The 18,204-nt window shown below is 56.0% G+C and overlaps 7 protein-coding genes across 7 annotated transcripts; 5 read left to right on the forward strand and 2 right to left on the reverse strand.

Annotated features, from left to right (window-relative positions):
• Positions 1-90: 90 nt before the first annotated feature.
• vps74 (Vacuolar protein sorting-associated protein 74) lies at positions 91-1,364 on the reverse strand (the record flags this gene model as incomplete). Its single annotated transcript, XM_037321821.1, has 4 exons — positions 91-180; positions 230-681; positions 768-1,014; positions 1,092-1,364. The coding sequence occupies 4 exons, from the start codon at positions 1,362-1,364 to the stop codon at positions 91-93; spliced, it is 1,062 nt and encodes a 353-aa protein (XP_037179725.1).
• A 1,769-nt stretch (positions 1,365-3,133) lies between these two features.
• On the forward strand, positions 3,134-4,333 carry CGCA056_v006573 (Secondary metabolism regulator LAE1; the record flags this gene model as incomplete). Its single annotated transcript, XM_037321822.1, has 1 exon — positions 3,134-4,333. The coding sequence occupies one exon, from the start codon at positions 3,134-3,136 to the stop codon at positions 4,331-4,333; it is 1,200 nt and encodes a 399-aa protein (XP_037179724.1).
• A 643-nt stretch (positions 4,334-4,976) lies between these two features.
• On the forward strand, positions 4,977-6,758 carry CGCA056_v006574 (Vegetative incompatibility protein HET-E-1; the record flags this gene model as incomplete). The annotated part of the gene is made up of 2 exons (XM_037321823.1): positions 4,977-5,787; positions 6,346-6,758. The coding sequence occupies 2 exons, from the start codon at positions 4,977-4,979 to the stop codon at positions 6,756-6,758; spliced, it is 1,224 nt and encodes a 407-aa protein (XP_037180165.1).
• A 412-nt stretch (positions 6,759-7,170) lies between these two features.
• set5-4 (SET domain-containing protein 5) lies at positions 7,171-8,424 on the forward strand (the record flags this gene model as incomplete). The annotated part of the gene is made up of 1 exon (XM_037321824.1): positions 7,171-8,424. One exon carries the CDS (start codon positions 7,171-7,173, stop codon positions 8,422-8,424), a length of 1,254 nt encoding a protein of 417 aa, XP_037179526.1.
• Positions 8,425-9,904: 1,480 nt separating this feature from the next.
• CGCA056_v006576 (uncharacterized protein) lies at positions 9,905-10,417 on the forward strand (the record flags this gene model as incomplete). The annotated part of the gene is made up of 1 exon (XM_037321825.1): positions 9,905-10,417. One exon carries the CDS (start codon positions 9,905-9,907, stop codon positions 10,415-10,417), a length of 513 nt encoding a protein of 170 aa, XP_037179721.1.
• A 364-nt stretch (positions 10,418-10,781) lies between these two features.
• Positions 10,782-11,597, reverse strand: Ammecr1l (AMMECR1-like protein; the record flags this gene model as incomplete). The annotated part of the gene is made up of 1 exon (XM_037321826.1): positions 10,782-11,597. One exon carries the CDS (start codon positions 11,595-11,597, stop codon positions 10,782-10,784), a length of 816 nt encoding a protein of 271 aa, XP_037179720.1.
• Positions 11,598-16,936: 5,339 nt separating this feature from the next.
• On the forward strand, positions 16,937-18,182 carry CGCA056_v006578 (uncharacterized protein; the record flags this gene model as incomplete). Its single annotated transcript, XM_037321827.1, has 3 exons — positions 16,937-17,130; positions 17,179-17,403; positions 17,462-18,182. The coding sequence occupies 3 exons, from the start codon at positions 16,937-16,939 to the stop codon at positions 18,180-18,182; spliced, it is 1,140 nt and encodes a 379-aa protein (XP_037179779.1).
• Between the last annotated feature and the right edge of the window lie 22 nt (positions 18,183-18,204).

Raw genomic sequence — 18,204 nt, forward strand, 5'->3', positions numbered from 1 at the left:
GGAGATGCCCGAGCTTGTGCTCAGCTAGCTGCTGCGGGCCTTGAGGCGGCCTGACAGCAGAGCGCTCGTTGTTCGAGTCGATCAATTAGTTTACAGGAGGGAGTCGAGGCGGGTGAAGACGCTGAGGCAAGCGGCAACAACCTCTAGTTGCAGTTCCTTGTCCTTGCCCTTGCTGACCTCCTGCGAATTGTTAGCTCGTGTTATGGCGGCAAATGTGTGTGTAACGCACCTCCTGAATAACCTGGGGCAGGTTGGCACCGATGCCATTGCCGGTAGCCTTCTTTCCGAACGGCCACTGGCTGTAGTCGGCAAGGAGCTCGTCCGTCTGGGCAAAAGCACGCTCGCGAGCCTCGTGGCCAAGAGTGCTGAGGGCGTTCTCCAGCACGTTGGCTGCGTAGGCAGCGCAGACCATGGCGATGGTGCGGACGTAGCGGAACTCGAGGTTCTCGGGCAGGAATTGGGATGCCGGGAGGACTACGGTGCGCTGGGTCAAGACGTTGCGGACACGGCGGCGAATCTCCTCCTTGGCACCTCCGTCGGCGACGGGGTGGGTCGCCATATCGAAGAGCAAGAAGTTGCGCTTCTCGGTGCGGAGGATGCCCTTGTCGACGAGTCCCTTGGCCAAACGCTCGCGCACCTGTTTTAATTGGTATCCGATCTTCATCAGGTTCCAGGTCTCTCCTGTTGTGGGCGTCACCGTCAGCTCCTGGTTCCGTGGCCGAGTGGACAGCGTGGTGCTTGTTCCCAGGGAGGAAGGGGGGCATTACCGCTCATGAGGTCGATCCAGGAGCTCACGCTCATCTTCTCGCTCTGCTTCATCATCTTCAATGCCTCGTCGAGCAACACCTCGCCGGTCAGGGTTTCGTCGATAACTTCGATGACGCGGTCAGCCAGCGGGAAGCGCCTTCTCGAGGCATCCTTCTGCATGCTGATGCGACCGCGGAACGCGAGCTCGATGACGATGCATCCTCGCAGGGCATATGAGATGTTGTCGTTCCAGAATGATAGGTAACCCTGCAGAGTGGGAAGAAAAGTTAATTAGCGACGAGGATTCGATTGGGTCGTGATGCCAGAGCTTGTTGCCGACGAACCTGCTTGTCCTTCAGCCCAAGCAGCAGAACCTCCTCCATCAGAGTCAGCTTTGGCTGTTTGCTGCGCTCGGCGCTCTCGCTGATGTCGCGGGGGTCAAAGGCAATCTTGTGGCCATTCTCGCCGCTCTCGTAGCTCGTCTCGGGGGCGCTGTCCTTGAAGTTGCTCGTCGAGTTGGTCCGGCTGGCGCCGTTGCTGGTCTCGCCGCCCTCGGCAGCTGCGCCGCCTCCACCGCCGCCGCGGCGTCGAGTCAAGCCTCCTGCTGCGGATGACATTATATCGAAAGGTTGAGGGGTATCGTGGGGTTGTCGTCAATGGAGGCAAAAAAGGGTAAGGCTGGCTAAGGGATTGACCAGAAACGGGGAGGCTAGGTCAACCGGTCGTCGCAGGTGAACCGCTTGGGACTAGTTGACGGCGCGCGAATGAGCACCTGATGGAAAAGTGATGGGATAGAAGCCGGCGGGTGTTGGGAGTTTGCTCCGCGTGGTAAGGTTGGTGACGCTCGGTCGTGATGTCGAGGCGCCTTTTTTTGCTCGTCCTTCTCCCTATCTCGGCGATCGGGCGAGGAAGCTGGTGGCAGCTGGGAGGTGCGCTGAAATGGTTTAGGTGTGCTTTGGGGGACCCGGTGTGCAGGGCAGGCCAAGGGGGCGGTTCGAATGGCTCTCCAGTGCCGTAGACGATGGTCCAGTCCTGCCGATGGGGACGAAGTGTTGGATGAGCAGATTGCCGTAAAGGATTGACGCTCAGCTATCGTGTGCCCTTTGCTCGTCAGGTATTCCGTTAGGTATCTCCCCGAAGGCCTGCTTGGGTAAGTTTTGGCCCCTTCGCTCGCTGGATGGAATTTCTCGCAGCCTGGGAATTGCACCGCCCCATCCTTGTGCACGGGCCAAGGGAGTAGTCCTGTTGAGCTCCTGTGGCGCCATTGAGGCTGATGCTCCACCGGGCCACCTGAGAGCTGCACCTGGACCAACTGGACCAGCTAGACCAACTGGGCCATTGGCTGTAAGGTACCTGTTGGAGACGTGGATCTTGGATCTCCCCGCCCGTGGACCCTTGATCAAACGAAACGACATTGATGTTGAGATTTTCTGATCATTGTGCCTTCAATCGGCCTCAATTCTCGACCAGACTAATATCACGCCGGATTATCGCAATCGCAATCGCTGCCCCGTCGATGCCGGCGCCAACATGCACCAACCAGCCTCAGCGGCTTGACTCAGTACGCAAAAGTCTAATTCAGCACCCCAATCCACAATTTCATCTGCGTGTTTTCAACTCCCTGTTTCACCTCGCCGAATCCATTTTTCCGCCAGATCACATCTTATCTCATTCTTGCGTGAACACGTGGCCGGACGCGTGTGCTGACTGAGATGAGATATCCACTCAATACCGAGACAATGTGCCGGTGGGAACGGCTCCTTCGCGATATTCATATTCCGACGCGGTCTTCGGTGTTTTCACGTGTCCGGGCGACTATACATATCGAGTGGCTAGACTGAAGCGGTGGGAGGGTTTAGGCACGAGTGTACTTGCACCCTTGCCTGCAGTTTACTGTTTGCTTTCAATGACAAGTATGAGATCTGAGAGAGCCCTCGGCTGGAGCGTTTTTGACAAGGGATGTTGGCTTCCCGTTGTTGGAATGCAAACCAGCGAATAGCTAACACCGTCTCTATGATACCCCACGGCAGCTTCATCGGGACTCCGCCGTCCCCCGTCCACAGTGGGCCCTCGTCGGCGCCGGACCGGGTCTGAGCGGTAGCACGTTATTCCTGATCCGTGCCCGGCGACGCTAGGACCCGAAAGGCAAGGTCGCCGGACCGGGGATGGTAAGCTGAGGAAAATGGAAATACTCCAATTTGAACAAACAATAAAGTGGAGCACCCAATGGAGATGGATCAACTTACAGGGAATATTGGGAAGGGATGTGCCCAGCACAACTCTCCAGTTGCAACCAACAGAAGAAGCCCTTCAGACTCAGGAGTCGCGACGTGTGATGGCTCACGGCTAAGGACTCTCGACTACTACGTTGCGGCCGGGACACACGATGGCCCAAGAACACCGGGATCAGCCCGAGACCCAGCCTGAGTCCCACGGTGAGACTCAGCCTGACGGTCAATTCGAGACACAACCCGAAGCTCAGGCTGTTGCCTTCGGAGCGGGCTCCGACCACGACTTCAGGTTCGAGATCCCGTACTACACCCAACCGGAACATGACGACGATGATGATGGAGCTTCCACCGCATCGCTGAAAGCCAGTATCCTCGACTACCGCAGGGAAAATGGACGCACCTACCACCGCTTCAGTGACGGTCACTACGTCCTCCCGAATGACGACCTCGAGCAGGAACGCCTGGACATTGCGAACCACATGTGGACTGTCGTGTGGGATGGGCAGCTCTGCTTGTGCCCCAAGAAGAACGGCGCCAAGAGAGTGCTCGACCTTGGGACTGGAACGGGCATTTGGGCATTGGACTACGCTGATGAACACCCTACCGTCACGGTCATCGGCGTTGATCTGAGCCCTATTCAGCCCGAGTATGTTCCGCCCAATTGCCAGTTTGAAATTGACGACCTCGAAAAAGAGTGGGCGTGGCCTGAGAAGTTCGACTTTGTCTTTTCCCGCAATATGATCGGCTGCTTCAACGACTGGGAATGGATTGCCAAGCAGGCCTTTGAGAATTTGGAGCCTGGCGGATACTTTGAAATCCACGATAACCTCTACCCGGTCGCATGCGACGACGGCACCTTGACGGAAGACCACGCCCTGTACAAGTGGTCGTCTCTTTTGTGCGAGGCCATTGCGAGGATGGGCCGTTCCCTCACCATCACGTCGGAGTTTGAGGGCATCCTCCAGCGGGTTGGCTTCGAGAACGTGACGGTTACGAAGCAGAAGATGCCAGCATCGCCATGGCCCGAAGATCCGAGGCTCCAGGAAATCGGCAGCTGGGTGCAGGCTTCCTTGCTTCCCGGGATCGAGGGTATGGCGATGGCGTTGTTGACCCGCGTGATGGGATGGAAGCCTGCGGAGGTCATTATTTTCGGTTCCCAAGTAAGGCAGGATGTCAAGAATCTTGGAGTTCATGCGTATTGGTATGGATACTCGGTCTACGGGAGAAAGCCAGCGTCAAAGAAAGAAGTTCCGAAGGAGGTTTTAAGTGAGAAGCCGAAGGAGAGCCTGAAGGTGGACAGTCCAAAGAGGGAGAATCTCAAGCGCAAGAGTCCTCATCCTGAGAGTCCCAAATGAACGCCGGCATTCAATTTCGGCAGCCAGATCACCAAATCACCAAGCCCGCGGGTTGGCCAAGCACAACGAGCGACGGAGTCATTTCGATTCCTCGCCAAACGGCATCGGCGCATGGGTTCGAAGCGGTGCCCTTCACTTCTCAGCATCAGACGCAGCCAAGCACTATCACGACGGCAATTGGGCCACATTGCTTCCTGGAATCAATGCGTATGAGGATGGTAACGGCACTGGAGGACCCAGATCAAGTAGCCAAGACGGCTTGAACATGTACATATTGTTGAGACAGCAAGACCTCTCTGAATTCACAATTAGAGGCCATTGCACAGCCCAGCCTTTCGCAATCTACTTTTTTGAAGTTCGCACTGCAGTCTATGAAGCCTTACCGGCTCCTGCATGTTGACGCAGTCTCACAGCAGGCGAGCCTCGCTAAGCCTGCCGGCAGCTTTTTCGTCACACTGCATTGCACGGGCAAATAAGATGGCCAAGCAAGACTGTGCCGCCTTGTTGCCTAGCTAGGCACACCACTGCTGAACTACATCCTGAGCAGATCATTGGGCATCTTTTTATCTTCCTCAACCATCGCATCTTCGCGCCAACTGACGCAGTCCACCGCATCAACATTTCTTGGATACACACGAATGCCATGAAATTGCTCAACTGTACTAGCCTCGAAATTGAGGAGTATTATGGGTCATCGATTCCCGAAAAGTATGCGATATTGTCCCATACTTGGGAATCTGGCGAGGCTAGCTTTCAAGACGTCGGCAATACCGAGGTTATGGCTAGCAAGTCAGGCTGGGCGAAAATCAAGCAGACATGCCGTCTAGCTCTTGACCAGGGCCACTCGCACGCGTGGATTGACACGTGCTGTATCGACAAGACGAACTTTACGGAGCTGACTGAAGCTATCAATTCCATGTTCAAATGGTACGCGAGGTCAACGACATGCTACGCGTATCTGGCGGATATCGGCGCCGACGAGTCTTTGCAGTTCCAAGATTCGCGCTGGTTCACGCGCGGGTGGACTCTACAAGAACTTATTGCGCCACGTCAAGTCGAGTTCTACGACAAGAATTGGAACTTTCTGGGCACGAGAGCTGATCTCAGCAACAAGATGGAAGAAAGAACTGGCATCGATAAAGACTTTTTGACCAATACGACTGAAGCTGTGGAAGATATGCTTCCTGACATCCCCATCGCTCGTCGCATGTCGTGGGCAGCGGACCGGGAAACTACTAGGGATGAAGACCTCGCCTACTGCCTTTTGGGCATCTTCGGCGTGAATATGCCACTTCTTTACGGCGAAGGTCCAAGGGCTTTCATGCGACTGCAAGAAGAAATTATAAGAGACACCCATGACACGTCAATACTTGCCTGGAGCCACCCAAATCCGAAATCAACCGATCCAAACCAGACCCCGCAGCACCTATTTGGCGTTTTAGCAACGTCACCAAGTATGTTTGCCTACGCCAAGACACTTGAAAGAGCACCGGAAAAAACTTCAGTTGAGGTATGTCAACCTGAAATGAGTCTTTACAACATTTCTTCCCTGAAACCTCTACCTTCGCATTCAAATAGCCTGTAGTAATAATTTCTGAAGTACACCATGACAAACAAGGGCCTCCGGATCGAAAATGAAGTATTTGGAGCTGAGTACGATTGGCAAGAAATTTCAATGGAACTTGGATGTCGTCTCCGCGATGACGATGAAAGTGGAAACCTTTGTATCTTGCTCAGAGACCAGGGAGATGGTACTATGGTAAGGTCGAGCCCCTACATACACAAGACGTCCTCGCGGTTGCCACGTTTCAATCCTAGGCCGCATACTCGTCTGTTGATCAGGAAGCACCTCAACCCACGCCAGTCATACGCATTGGAGAACTGCCACGAAAGTATTTCTTTCTTCGGAGAAGTTCTCCGTGCCGATACCTATATTCCTGCGCAGTTGCAATTGACGAGTGTGTCACCTCGGGAACTTTGGGACCCTGATAGATCTGCTTTCCTAACTAAAGGGCTAAGAGACTTCTACGGAGTTGTGCACTTTAGAGTTGTCATACTAGACAGCGGGCCCGGTGGGCGGAATCCCGTAGGTCAGGACTTTGTCGTGGCTACTTGGTTCCAGGGCGGCGGTCTAGACCAGCCCGAAATGCGTCTGGCTACTTCGACAGAGCGAAGTGAGCTTTACAACGCAGTGATGGCGAGAGACACTGATTCGTGGCAGCCTCTTTGCATGCGGCAAAAGGTGCAGCCCATCGACGTGTGGCTTGGAGAGGACAGAGCAAAGCAGCCGCGACGTCTTGTTGATCGTGTCAAGTCGAAGCTTGCTGAGAAGTGGAGGTTTTCTGCCTCTCCCCAGATGTCAACGATAATGGGGACATCACGGAAACACTCAGTGAGGATTACGATTACACCAGTGAAGGCTTAGGGGGGCGTTCCATATGGGATATCGAAAATATCATGAGACAGACTGTCCAACATGTCGCCATGCTACTGACATGCTGCTACAGCTGAGGCTTTCTATGTTGGCTTTGTTCACCAAAGCGATGCAGGCGTCAGTTTTGACTTTCTCCTGACAAGACGGACACCCAAAGACCGCCGCGTCCCGAGAAAAAGATGAGACGACGACAAACCGTCCAACCGCCTCGTTTCGCTGATCTCTCGTCCACTCAAGTTTCAGCATCGTGGGTGAAACGAGTGGAGCTGTCTTGGTACGAAAGACCGGCAAACTTCATCCCATGTTTTGATCGGCTACTTTAACGTCACTTCATTTCATCTGAAGCAAAAACATTGTGTTCCCCGGAGAAAATCAATGGAGATTTCGTTCATCAAGTTTTATCATGTTTTCCTCCTTAGCAATAATATCTCTCGCCTTGGCATCTTGCTCCGCCGCCGCGGCGCCCGAGGCCCAAGCGCAGCTTCGCGGGGCGCGAATTTGCCCCTGGACGCCCCTGGAAGAGTCGCTGTTGGAGTGTTCGACCTGGGATGTTGCGAAAACAGAAAATCACTCTGAACGCAATTCACGGAATGATACAAGGCAAAATGAGCCTCTGGGGTGGACCGGGCCGCATGGATGCGCGGGCAACTACTGCTTATACGCCAACCGGGGCTTTGCGGCCGGACGAGGGGTGGTCATCATCTCGACGCCAGAAAATGTGCAAAAGTTGAAGGGTATGGAGGCCAAATTCCAGATCGCGGACGACCCGAGTGCCTCAAAACCATCATTTCGCGTCACCGAGGTTGAGGGTAAGGGGCTGGGCATGATCGCCAACAAGTCGCTCGCCCGAGGGGACACAGTCATGCTGAAAACGCCAGTCCTCATCGCCCATCGCGCGTTCATCGAACGGACACCGCCAGCAGAACAGCACCCTCTCCTCGACTCCGTAGCGCAGCTTCTTCCGGCATCAACACGAGAGACGTTCCTCGGCCAGATGGGCCACTTTGGCGGCCACAAAGTCGTCGACATCATGCAAACCAACTCGTTCCAGATGGACCTCGGCGGGGGAGCTCAGGGCGACGGCCACCATTACGGCAACTACCCCGAGGTGTCACGGTACAACCACGACTGCCGGCCCAACGTCGCCTTCCACATCGGCGCCGACGGACGTCACCGGACGACGGTCGTGCGGCCGGTGAAGTCGGGCGAGGAGCTCACGATATCGTACCTCGACCAGCTGGGCGTGCGGTCCGAGAGACAACACCGCGCGAAGCTGGCGTGGGGATTCGAGTGCGGGTGCTCGCAGTGCAGTCTGGCGAAGAAGCAGGCGGCGGCGTCTGATCAGCGGTTGATGGATATCCAGGAGATTGATAGGACGCTTTCGGATATCAACGCCAGGGTGACGACCGCGCTCATTGAGAAGTTTCTGAAGCTGCACAAGGAGGAGAGGCTAGAGTCGAAGCTCGCGGGCGCGTGTACCATCGCAGCGCTCAACTTCAACCTGCTCGGGCATGCGAAGCAGTCCGTCAAGTATGCAAAGCTGGCGGTGGAGGCAGGTTTAATGGAGAATGGGCCAGGGACGGCAGATGTTGAGGCCATGCAAAAGCTCGCAGCTGATCCCAAAGGGCACTTTACATGGAGGGGAAGGGTAAAATAAGGTGACGAACACTTGGGACGATACAATGGATCAATGTAGAGTCCGAAGACATTCATGAACATGCCGATTGGGTTCCACACCACGGGCTTGTGCCATTCCGCCGGCAGCGGAGGTCCCGTTACGAATGGCGGTCTCGATAGCGGGTGGCCGGCACTAAAGACGCCGTCGAGGCCATGACTCGACATGCTCGAGCGAGGTCGTAATGAAGAGAGTCTTGACACATTTCCTCGACCGACACTCACAGATTTCAAAACGCTCACTGCAACCAAACCTGGGCTGATCAGCGGTCGAATGCAACTGTCCCAACCAGCTGAATTATGCCCTTCGTCGTGGAGGGGGGACGGGTGTCTGTCTCACCAAACCGACAATCCGCCACAAGGATCGAGATCAAAGACATGCGTTCTAGCCTCAGGAACAGGGCCGACCCAAGGCAAGACGGCAAAGTGTAAAAGGCAGCGAAAACCCGTAGAAAAGGACCACCCTTGATCAGGATTGACAGCGAGAACACTAGAGAATGAAGTGGTGTGGTGGACGGCAGCTTGGTGCGGGTGGGGCCTCTCGCCGAGCTTCCATCCAGCACTACCGGACAGCGACGTCTGGAGCATTGGCCAATGGCTACGGCGCATTTGGCGGCATTTTCGGGGGTGTTTCCCAACCACCCGCCTCTGGGAAAAGCAGCTTAGCCAGTGACGTAAAGGTGATGGGAAGCTCGCAGCTCCACCCACCACTTCTTCCCACAGAGTCACATCGCGAATAACTCTCTAGCCGGCCTCGCCAACTTTGCTAGCCCGCTGTTTGGTCCCCGTTTGCCGTGGGGGCTCTATCCTTGGCCGATGCACAAGCAAGGAACGCAAAATTCTCGCATTTGCGCCTTTGTCAACAGCCGAGGGAGAGGTCACCACTTCCACCAACACAAAGCAAAACATCTCCCTTGAAAGATGATTCGGTCGATAAATAAGCATCAAGGCGGCGATCGAGGACATGTGGAACCGGAACCCTCGTGCTTTCTGCAGCTTGAATCCCATCAAGGCCGGGATGCAGGTTGTAGAAGACTCGCAGAGACAAGGCTACCGACCTGCTAGAGTCCAACATCTACCTTGCCGTGAGGGGGATTCGTCCAAGGAATTTCCATTTCCGCGTTCCCACCCACACTTACACGGCGCCATATCACCCAACATCGTCGACATGACTGGTCCGTTCTTGACATCCTTACCCCTGCTTGTCACATCGATGCCATGACTTGCAGTCCCCGGCCCCATCCCTCGGCCGAGGTGTTAGTCGAGCCCTCGACCAGGCCATTCTTCCTTTTCGATGCTCCCTTTAAGACGGGGATTGGCGTCATTTATCAATCATTGCTGTAGTATTTCCATTGCTGCTCCCGTCCCGTCCCGTCTCTGGTGCCGTAGTGTCTCTCTCGTCTGCTCTTCCGCTTCCCTCATCGGCCGTCTCTCTCTCTTCGCCTCTCCGTCAAGTCACGACAATGGCGCCAGTAACACCAGCTTTCAACGCCCTCGCCGGCCTCATCCCCCGCGCGGCATCCTCGGAAGAAAACCCGACGAGAACCTTCGACGCCCGCCAGGTCGTCGTCACCATCACATCCACCCCCGAGACGACCGCGGAGAGCGCATCAAACAACAACCTCAGCGGCGGCGCCATCGCCGGCATCGTCATCGGCTCCATCGCGGGCTTCCTCATCCTCCTGTGGATCCTCAAATCCTGCGGCCTCTGGAAAAGGCCAAACTCGTGGGGTGAGCCGGACGAATACGACCGCAAATATGACCGCAAGTACCGCGGCAGGTCTCCCGGCGCACGCCATCACAGGAGGCGCCAGCACCGCTACCACCACGAGACGTCTCGTTCGCGCCGACCTTCGTATGAGGTCGAAGAGGTCCGCTACGCGCAGCCTGTTGTGTACGAGAAGAGGCGGCCGAGCGCTTCACCAAGGCCTCCGGCTGCGGTATATCGATCCAGTCGTAGCAGGACCAGGTATTAGATGATCTGTCGAGGCTTCATGTATTGGGAAGCCATCACAGCGAGTGGCCTAGCACATGGCTTACGACGAAATGGAATGTAACGACACGATGATGATTTGATGCGAGATATTTTCTGTCCATAATTAGCAAAGACATAGCAGCGGCGGCGTTTTCAATGCAAAGAGCCTACCAAACAAAAAGACGGCAGGAGCCATGTTGTATACGCACATTCATCCCATCGAGTAGTCATGATAATTGTATTAACACAAGGCTATCCTCTTCTATCCGAAGGAGACCACGCCTCTATCCTGTCCGTATACCACCAAAATGTACCCGTGTCCCAGTAACGCCCGTCATGTTCCGTCATGAAAGACCAGCCGGGCCTCAGCCGGACTTGGTCTTGTTGTTCTTGTACCAGTCGTACCACTTCTTGTATTCGGCATATTCCAGCGACTCCTTCTTGCCCTGGTATCGCACGACCTTGAGCTCGACCTCCTGCCACTTATCCTTGCGGCCCATCCAGCCGGCCTTGCGCATGAGGCTCACGAGCGTCTCCTCCTTGGTCCACTCCTGCTCGACGGCGACGTCAGGGAGGTAGGTCGCGCCGTACCGCTTGCCGTGGTAGAAGAAGCTGATGCGCAGGCCATGCACACCGAGCGTCCAGTCCATGGCGTCGTCAGCGTCCTCAAAGTCGGTCAGCAGGGTCACGGCGACCTCGAGCGAGGGCAGCTCCGACGTCTCGACGGGCGGGAATCGCATGTCGTGCAGCGCCGACGTCAAGCTGTAGCTCGACAGGCCGTCCTCGAGCTCCTGCGGCTCAAAGGTGCCGATGCATCCCCGCAGCGAGCGGTGGCCCGAGCGTGGTGAGACGGTGTTCCAGGTGACGAAGAGCGGGGACTCGGTGATGACATCGTCGTCGGCATCGGCGAGGGAGTCAACGGATGTCTCGGGGGTCTCGGCCGGCAGCGAAAGGCTGGAGCCGGAGGAGGCGGAGTTTGAGTCGCTGGCGGGCTCGGCGAGGCGTTGGAGGGCCGGGAGGAGCTTCTTGGAGGCATCCTTGCCGTCACCGAGGCCGGACGACAGGGTCTTTGCGTACTCGGGCCATGATTGCTGGATCTCTTTGAGGGAAATACCCCGCCGCTTTTCCAGGTGCGAAGCCAGCGCCTCGAAGCAGTACAGGCAGTGTCCCACAGTCGCCATGAGCTCGTTTCAAAGGGAGGAATATGGCGAAGTGGCGTGTTGTTTTGGGGGGGGGAAGTAGCAGAGAGCTTCACAGCGTCCGCAGAACGGTCGCACAGGGTCAGCAGCAGCGTGAGATGGCGGAGATGGGCAGTCTGGCACGTTGGAGGTTGGAGAAGAAGCTTAGGTTGGAATGGGGGAGAGTAGGTAGATTGTCAGTTAGGTACGGGTAGCTGGAGGAATGGCATGTCACTGGGCCGAGAGGGGGGGGCCTTGGGATCACTCCAGCTGAACCCCACTTCCGATAACGAACCCCGCGATTTGATGCAGCTGGATACGGGTGGCATAAGATTGTGTCTGTGCTATGGAGCAACACATGCACAAGTTTTGTGCTGTGCCCGAGGAATGCAAACCGGGCCTTACTTAAGCAACGACTGGCGATCCGACTAAAAATACGACGGGCCGCCCAAATGATTTTCCTGCGTCACACTGCCCCTGACATCTACACCACAGGGGTTGGCTGGTTTCGAAACGCCTCCTGGACGGGAACGCCTCTGGTCCGAACACCTTCATCCCGTCGAAGCTGTGCCGTCGAGGCCGTCAGGGAAAAGGCCGGTTCTGGACTCTCCCACATCCCACGCGAGAAATCCAACATCCCCAGCCTCTGGCTAAGCTTCACAATAAGGTACACCGGGGTGCAGACTTGGCAACACTGGGGTTCAGACGTTAAAACCCGCTTCCCTGCCGACTTTGCTACCGGAACATGCTCATAGCGAGCGGCTTGCTGTATGATCTACGCCCGTCCGAGCCGTAGGCGAGCCTCTGTGACACGGCATTCACTTAGACTAGTGGGCCACTCCTACGCGTCTCCCTCGTCACAGCCCAGTTTCAGACCTTTTCTACCACTGCGGTTTTCTTGTCTACCGCGATCAGCCCTCTTGGACGCTGCTGATCAGTGGCCACCCTCTCCTCAGTATCCTCTCTGAAGCAGGCGAAGCCCGGGGCAGCAACGGATGGGCTGGGGCATCGTTCATCGCTTGGTGTGGTTCCTGTTAGTGCGGTGACACGCTGGGAGGTCCCTTGTTTCCCCATCCTCGACCAGTTGACAACTTCCTCCTCTGAATGATGATATGGCCAAGCAATCGACATTGGGCTGCGGCGACGATGACCAGGGATGGAACCGGGCGGAAGCCCTGACCGCTGGTCTCAACTCGAGGGCCCGGGGCAACGACTGTGTAGTTCCAGTCAGATTTTGGATGACAGCACTTCTGGATGGCTCGGCACCCGTGCGCACGTCGTCTCCCTATACCATGTCTGATGTATGATATCGATGGTGATACTTGGCGCAACCCCCTGGGCGTTGGGCTCTCCTCGACAAGTTCTCGACAAAGATACAAATACCCGCATCTCCTTCCCGTGTTCCGTTTCTTTCGATCTTATTCTCTAACCAACAAACAACACTCTCTTCCAAACCTTCTCTTCTTGTACAGGAATTATCTGCTCGTCGCCGGCCGACACTCGTTCGAAAACAACCAACAACTACCGTCAAAATGAAGTACTCTGCCATTCTCTTTGCCCTCGCCGCTGCCGTCGTCGCAGCTGCCCCCGCCGAGCGTACGTTCTGAAAACGATGGAATTGGGAAACACTTGATGCTAACGACTCACACAGCTATCGAGGCTCGCCAGGAGGCCAACAGCGTCCCCGTCAACGAGGCCGCCATGACTGACGCCAACGGCAACATCGTTCCCTTCAACGCCGCCGGCGTCTACCAGGCCAACAAGGAGGCCGGCATCTAAATCGTCAAACTCGAAATGAGGAGGATGAATGGGGTCGACACTTGCTTTACGAACTGCAACAACATATACTACACAAAGACGCCTGTAATCTCATAATCTGGCGACAATACCGGGATGGGACCAGGCGAAATAGGCACCATGGCAATCAATCAACGATGTTGGCATTATTTTGATCTGGGATCGGGTTCACGAGGGTGCCAGTTAATCCACCGCCCTCTGAGGCAGATAATATTCTGAATATACTTGGTTGGCATGGGCACATTGCGTGCAAATGCCAACTGTTTTTTTCACAGAAAGTCATTGGACCAACAACATGCATCACAGTGAACGGGCTATCCATCAATGCGCACACATACTTCTGTCACTCACCCTCCACCACGTCAAACCAAATCGGGGGGATGCTGCGCGAACTCGCCTGTCAAAAGGATGATCCGACTGGTTGCTATTTCTGAGTCTTGGGACTTGAAAAACCAGGAAGGAAAGACTTGCTTGTAAGCTTAAACGCGGAAAACCCACCAGGAGTGGGTGTTGACGACAGGGGTGTCGCAGCGAGCGAAGAAGAAGCGAACCTGGGCTCGCTTCAGCGGTCTGGGGCAGTATCCACGGGGTGATGGCCGTCGTTTGGGCGGGCTCAGCCACGATTCATCCTTCTAGCGCGGCTCCAGCCTGCTTCAAAAGCGAAAATACAATCCCGTCGCCATGGCATCTGTAGAGTGGTTTATGGAGCTCGAAAATGTGACTGCCTGATGTCGAATCCTTCGCTGGCGGGTCGTGAAATTCTCCGTTCCAAACTTGCAGCCTGGATGGATGCGGTTGCGATGACAGGGACTGGTCTGTTCTTCGCCAGCATCAGCACACACACAAAGTCCCTTGCGCGCTCCACCCCTTTCGTCCCAGAAAGTCGCAACAAGCGACGGGGGAAGGCCATTAGAGTTTGGGTCTGATGTTTCGTTCGCGTTGGGGCCGTTGTTGGAGAGGGCGGCTCAGGACGACCATGGTGTTGCATTCCGATCGTCTGGGTCGTTGGCGACTTCAGACTTGTTCGTGATGGTCGATCTGACAGAAGTGCCCGGCGGCGATGCTTTTGCCTCAAGTTTGACAGTCTTGACTTGACGTTGACATGACGGACGAACGGGAAGGATGGCGGCTGCCTCAAACCGCCGGCACGTCATATCTTTTAGATCTTGGATGTGTGTTATTGGTCTCATCTCGTCTTCAGAGAGGTCAACGAGAGGCGCCTACTTATTAGACGATACTTAAGATCTTAAGCAGATCCCTAAGGTCGCCCGACGCCCTCATCTTGAGACGAATCCTCGAGCGTGACCATCATCGGATCCGTGAGCTTCCGTCGAGAAGAAGGGAGAAAAAGGCGTTAAGGGACCCGTTAATTAAGAACAGCAACGTGGACATGGAACCTGGGAACGACCCAGAGAAGCAAGCACCAAACCTAGCCAAAACGGGGAGCAAGAGACGAAAGACGCCAAGAGCTTGGGCCTACCGCTCACAGTGTGTCTGCCTGCGCCGTCACCCGCCGATCCAAATCAACATCGCACGGTGCCCTCCCCCTTGCACCTGTCTCGTCAGCTGCTGGCACTCGCCCACCAACCTAGCTTCAACATCCAACAACACACCAACAATGTTCCGACTTCCCTGCGCCTCGCATGCCAGCTTGCTGCGCCAAGAACACAAACAATGGGACTTGTTCCGTCCGGTTGGGCTCCAGAGTTGCACCCACTGCGACCCTGTGGATGGCCAACCTCGAATAAGCTCGTCGTAACAGCTTCGCCAGCGACATCTCACCTTTCCCACTGGAAAGAGTCAAAATCACGCAAAAATCAGCTGCAGCCTCATCGGCCACTGCCACAAAATCGTCTGCAAGAACGCACACCAAGGGCGGGTACGGCACCAGTGACCAGCTACAACAGACGGAAAAGCAGGGACCAGACCAATGTCTTTCGTCCCTGGCGTCAGCACAGCAATGGTGCTCGAATTAGCCTCGAGCTATGCCCCTTTCGACGACATTCCCCGCCGTCAGCCCTGCTGAATGCCGTTTCTTGCTTGGGGGGCACTCCCAGGAGCCAAGCAGACCTCACCACATCATCAACCCGACCAACAAAACAGGCCCAGTCACTCACGTTAGACGTTATAGCCCGGCACGCCTCGGCACCGGCGTCCACTCGAGACGGCCGCTATTACACCCTCTTCCTCAGAGCCAAGTGCCTCTGCCTCCCACGCACCACCAAATGACACAATCTCCTCTGCGTCCCAGACGGGGGATTCAGAAGTGGATCGAGTTGATTCATTTTGACTCGCGCAGCCTCCACAAGCGCGTCTCATACTCCTCAACATGATCCTTCAGGAAGACGACAAGCGCGTAGCGAGATGATCAGGGCCAACCCCCGATCGCCCCAACCCTACCGCTTCGAGAGAGAGCCGCAACTCTGGATTCCGCGCTGCCTGTTTGGCCGTCATGATCCAGCTTAAGCGAACATCCAGGGCAGGCTGTGAAGCAGGCGCACTTGGCGCTGCGCTCCACACCCATCAAAAGTCCTTTTTCGGCCATCTATGCAGAGTCTCTGCTTTTGTGTTGACTGTTTCTGCAGGTTCGCGTACCCGACCAACAGTCTATTGATGCCGTCAGCAAGTGCCTGGCCGTTCCTGGGCCAGTCACCCCCTCTCGAGCGAGAAGGGGAAAACATGCGCAGATGGTCTCACCCGGTTGGCTATCAAGATCAGCCTGACCGATACCTCATGGCCCGTCTCAGCCGCAAACGCCATCCGATGCGTCACAGTGATGCGGCCTTTCATTCCAGCATTCCAGCATCTCGCCCGCCCTTGCGTACCGCGTCGAGTCGAACGGAAGAGAACCGCGAGGGCGTCGAGTGCCGGCACGATGGCGTTTAATTTCCCTCGCCGCCCGACACCCGGACATGCCCCTAGCTGTCTCTGCCAGGCTCCAACGAATAACTAGCGATGCCTCGTTGCTGCCGCCATTCCATTCTCTGGAGTAACTCCAGGGCCCCCGTCTAGGCTTGCGCCGGCTGGGCTGACAGGGGAGCTCTTTGAGCGGGAACCTGAACGTGCCCGTCCAATAGCACCATCGTGGCTGTTCAGATTCACCGCTTGCAAAAGACGGGCGACAGAGCGGCTCCCTAAACCCCGACTGGACAGCCGATCCATCCTATTCCAAAGCAAGCCAGGCCTGGAGCGGCTGCTTCTACACAGAGTTTAGTGCCCTTCGTTATGCTGCAGCCTGGTGATGGGACTCTCACTCATTTCAGCGTCCCGGCTCCCTGGGTGATGTGATTTTTATATATAGTAATAGCAGCACTCACGCCCCATAAGAGAGTTCTGACAGGCTCGCCTCATCACAGCCTCGCTCACCCCCGCGTCTCTCGGGCCCGGCTCCGATCGAATCCCTGTCATCCATCGTTTGTTTGTTGTCCGTCGGGCCTCTTGCTTATAACCTCGCGGGATCGCCTTGTGTCTGACCTAGTCTTCTCAGCCTCAGACAACTCTCGCGGACATCAGAGCTCCCTAGAATCAAATCCATCACTGCAAACATGGTTCTTCACCGCCAACAAGCCCAGTTCGACAGGGCACGATGGCGCATGGCGCTACTGCTGCCTTTCTGGATCCTTCAAATGATGGTTCTTCTCGCTGTCATCGGCCTCTTCTCGTGGCGTCTATCGGATACTCTGAGGAATTGGGATAGTCAAGTGGAGGATAAGGGCATGTTCCCTACGGTTGAAGTTGTGTAAGTTTGCCCCCGTGTGGTCACACGGCATAAGCTAATCTTGCCCAGATGGGAGTCTGTCAACATTGGATTTTCCTTGATCTGCCTCTTCTCCACCATCTACGAAGTCTCCAAACTCGCTGCCGAGACGTTGACACCATGGACCATGATCTTCACCCACGTACTCAAGTTTGTTTGCTCCATGGCCACACTCGCTCTCGACATTGTCGTCTTTACCCAAAGAAAAGACAGCCACTACTCCGCGGTTGGCCTCGGCTTGGACTGCTTCCTCATGTAAGTCAACTCCCTTCCATGATGGACTGCCATGATAGACAAAGCTAACCAGTTGCAGTCTCCTCATCTCCGTCCCTGGCATCTACGCGATTCAAACGTACCGCCGTCTCGCCAAGTACGACGACTACCACTACCCGGTCAACCACAAGCCATATGGCTTCAACGACCTCGAACAAAACACGACATACAACTCCCGCCTGTCCATCGGCGGGTTGTCTCTCGGTGACCGCTCCCTTCGTCGCATCTCGACATCCTCCGCAAAGAGCGGCACCAGCAGCCCCCGCGGTTCGATACCTCAACCCCAACCCGAGCCGAAGCCCCTCCAACGCACACCTTCTCAATACAACAACGAAAGAGACACTCAGTTTGACCGCTACATGGTCGAGCGTGCGATGAACACCGAGTTCGGGTGGGCCAGCAGCCCGCCAGCCGACAATCCCCTCGCACGCAGTGACAGCTTCATCGGCAGCGGATCCGTGGCAAACACAAAGGTCGTGACGAGGGAGAGCATGGGTCGCGCGCCAAGCTGGGGGAGCTCGCACGTGCTGGTGGCCGTGCCGGAGATGGACGAGGACGACGCGCCTGGGCGCGGCGACAGGCAAGCCCTGTTGGGACACAGGAGACAGGACAGTGGCGACAGCGTCGGGCCCAGAAGCCCGCCGTACCAGGCGTACCAGGCGCCTTCGTCACGGGTGCAGGTGCCGATCATCGAGGTGGAGGAGTCGGACATCACGGCAGGCACGGTGGAGTTTGAGCGCAAGAGGAAGAGGAGCCAGTGATTCATGGTTGGTGCTAAGGGGC

Source organism: Colletotrichum aenigma, assembly GCF_013390185.1.
Source record: "Colletotrichum aenigma strain Cg56 chromosome Unknown KSG_Cg56_contig04, whole genome shotgun sequence".
NCBI lineage: Eukaryota > Fungi > Ascomycota > Sordariomycetes > Glomerellales > Glomerellaceae > Colletotrichum > Colletotrichum aenigma.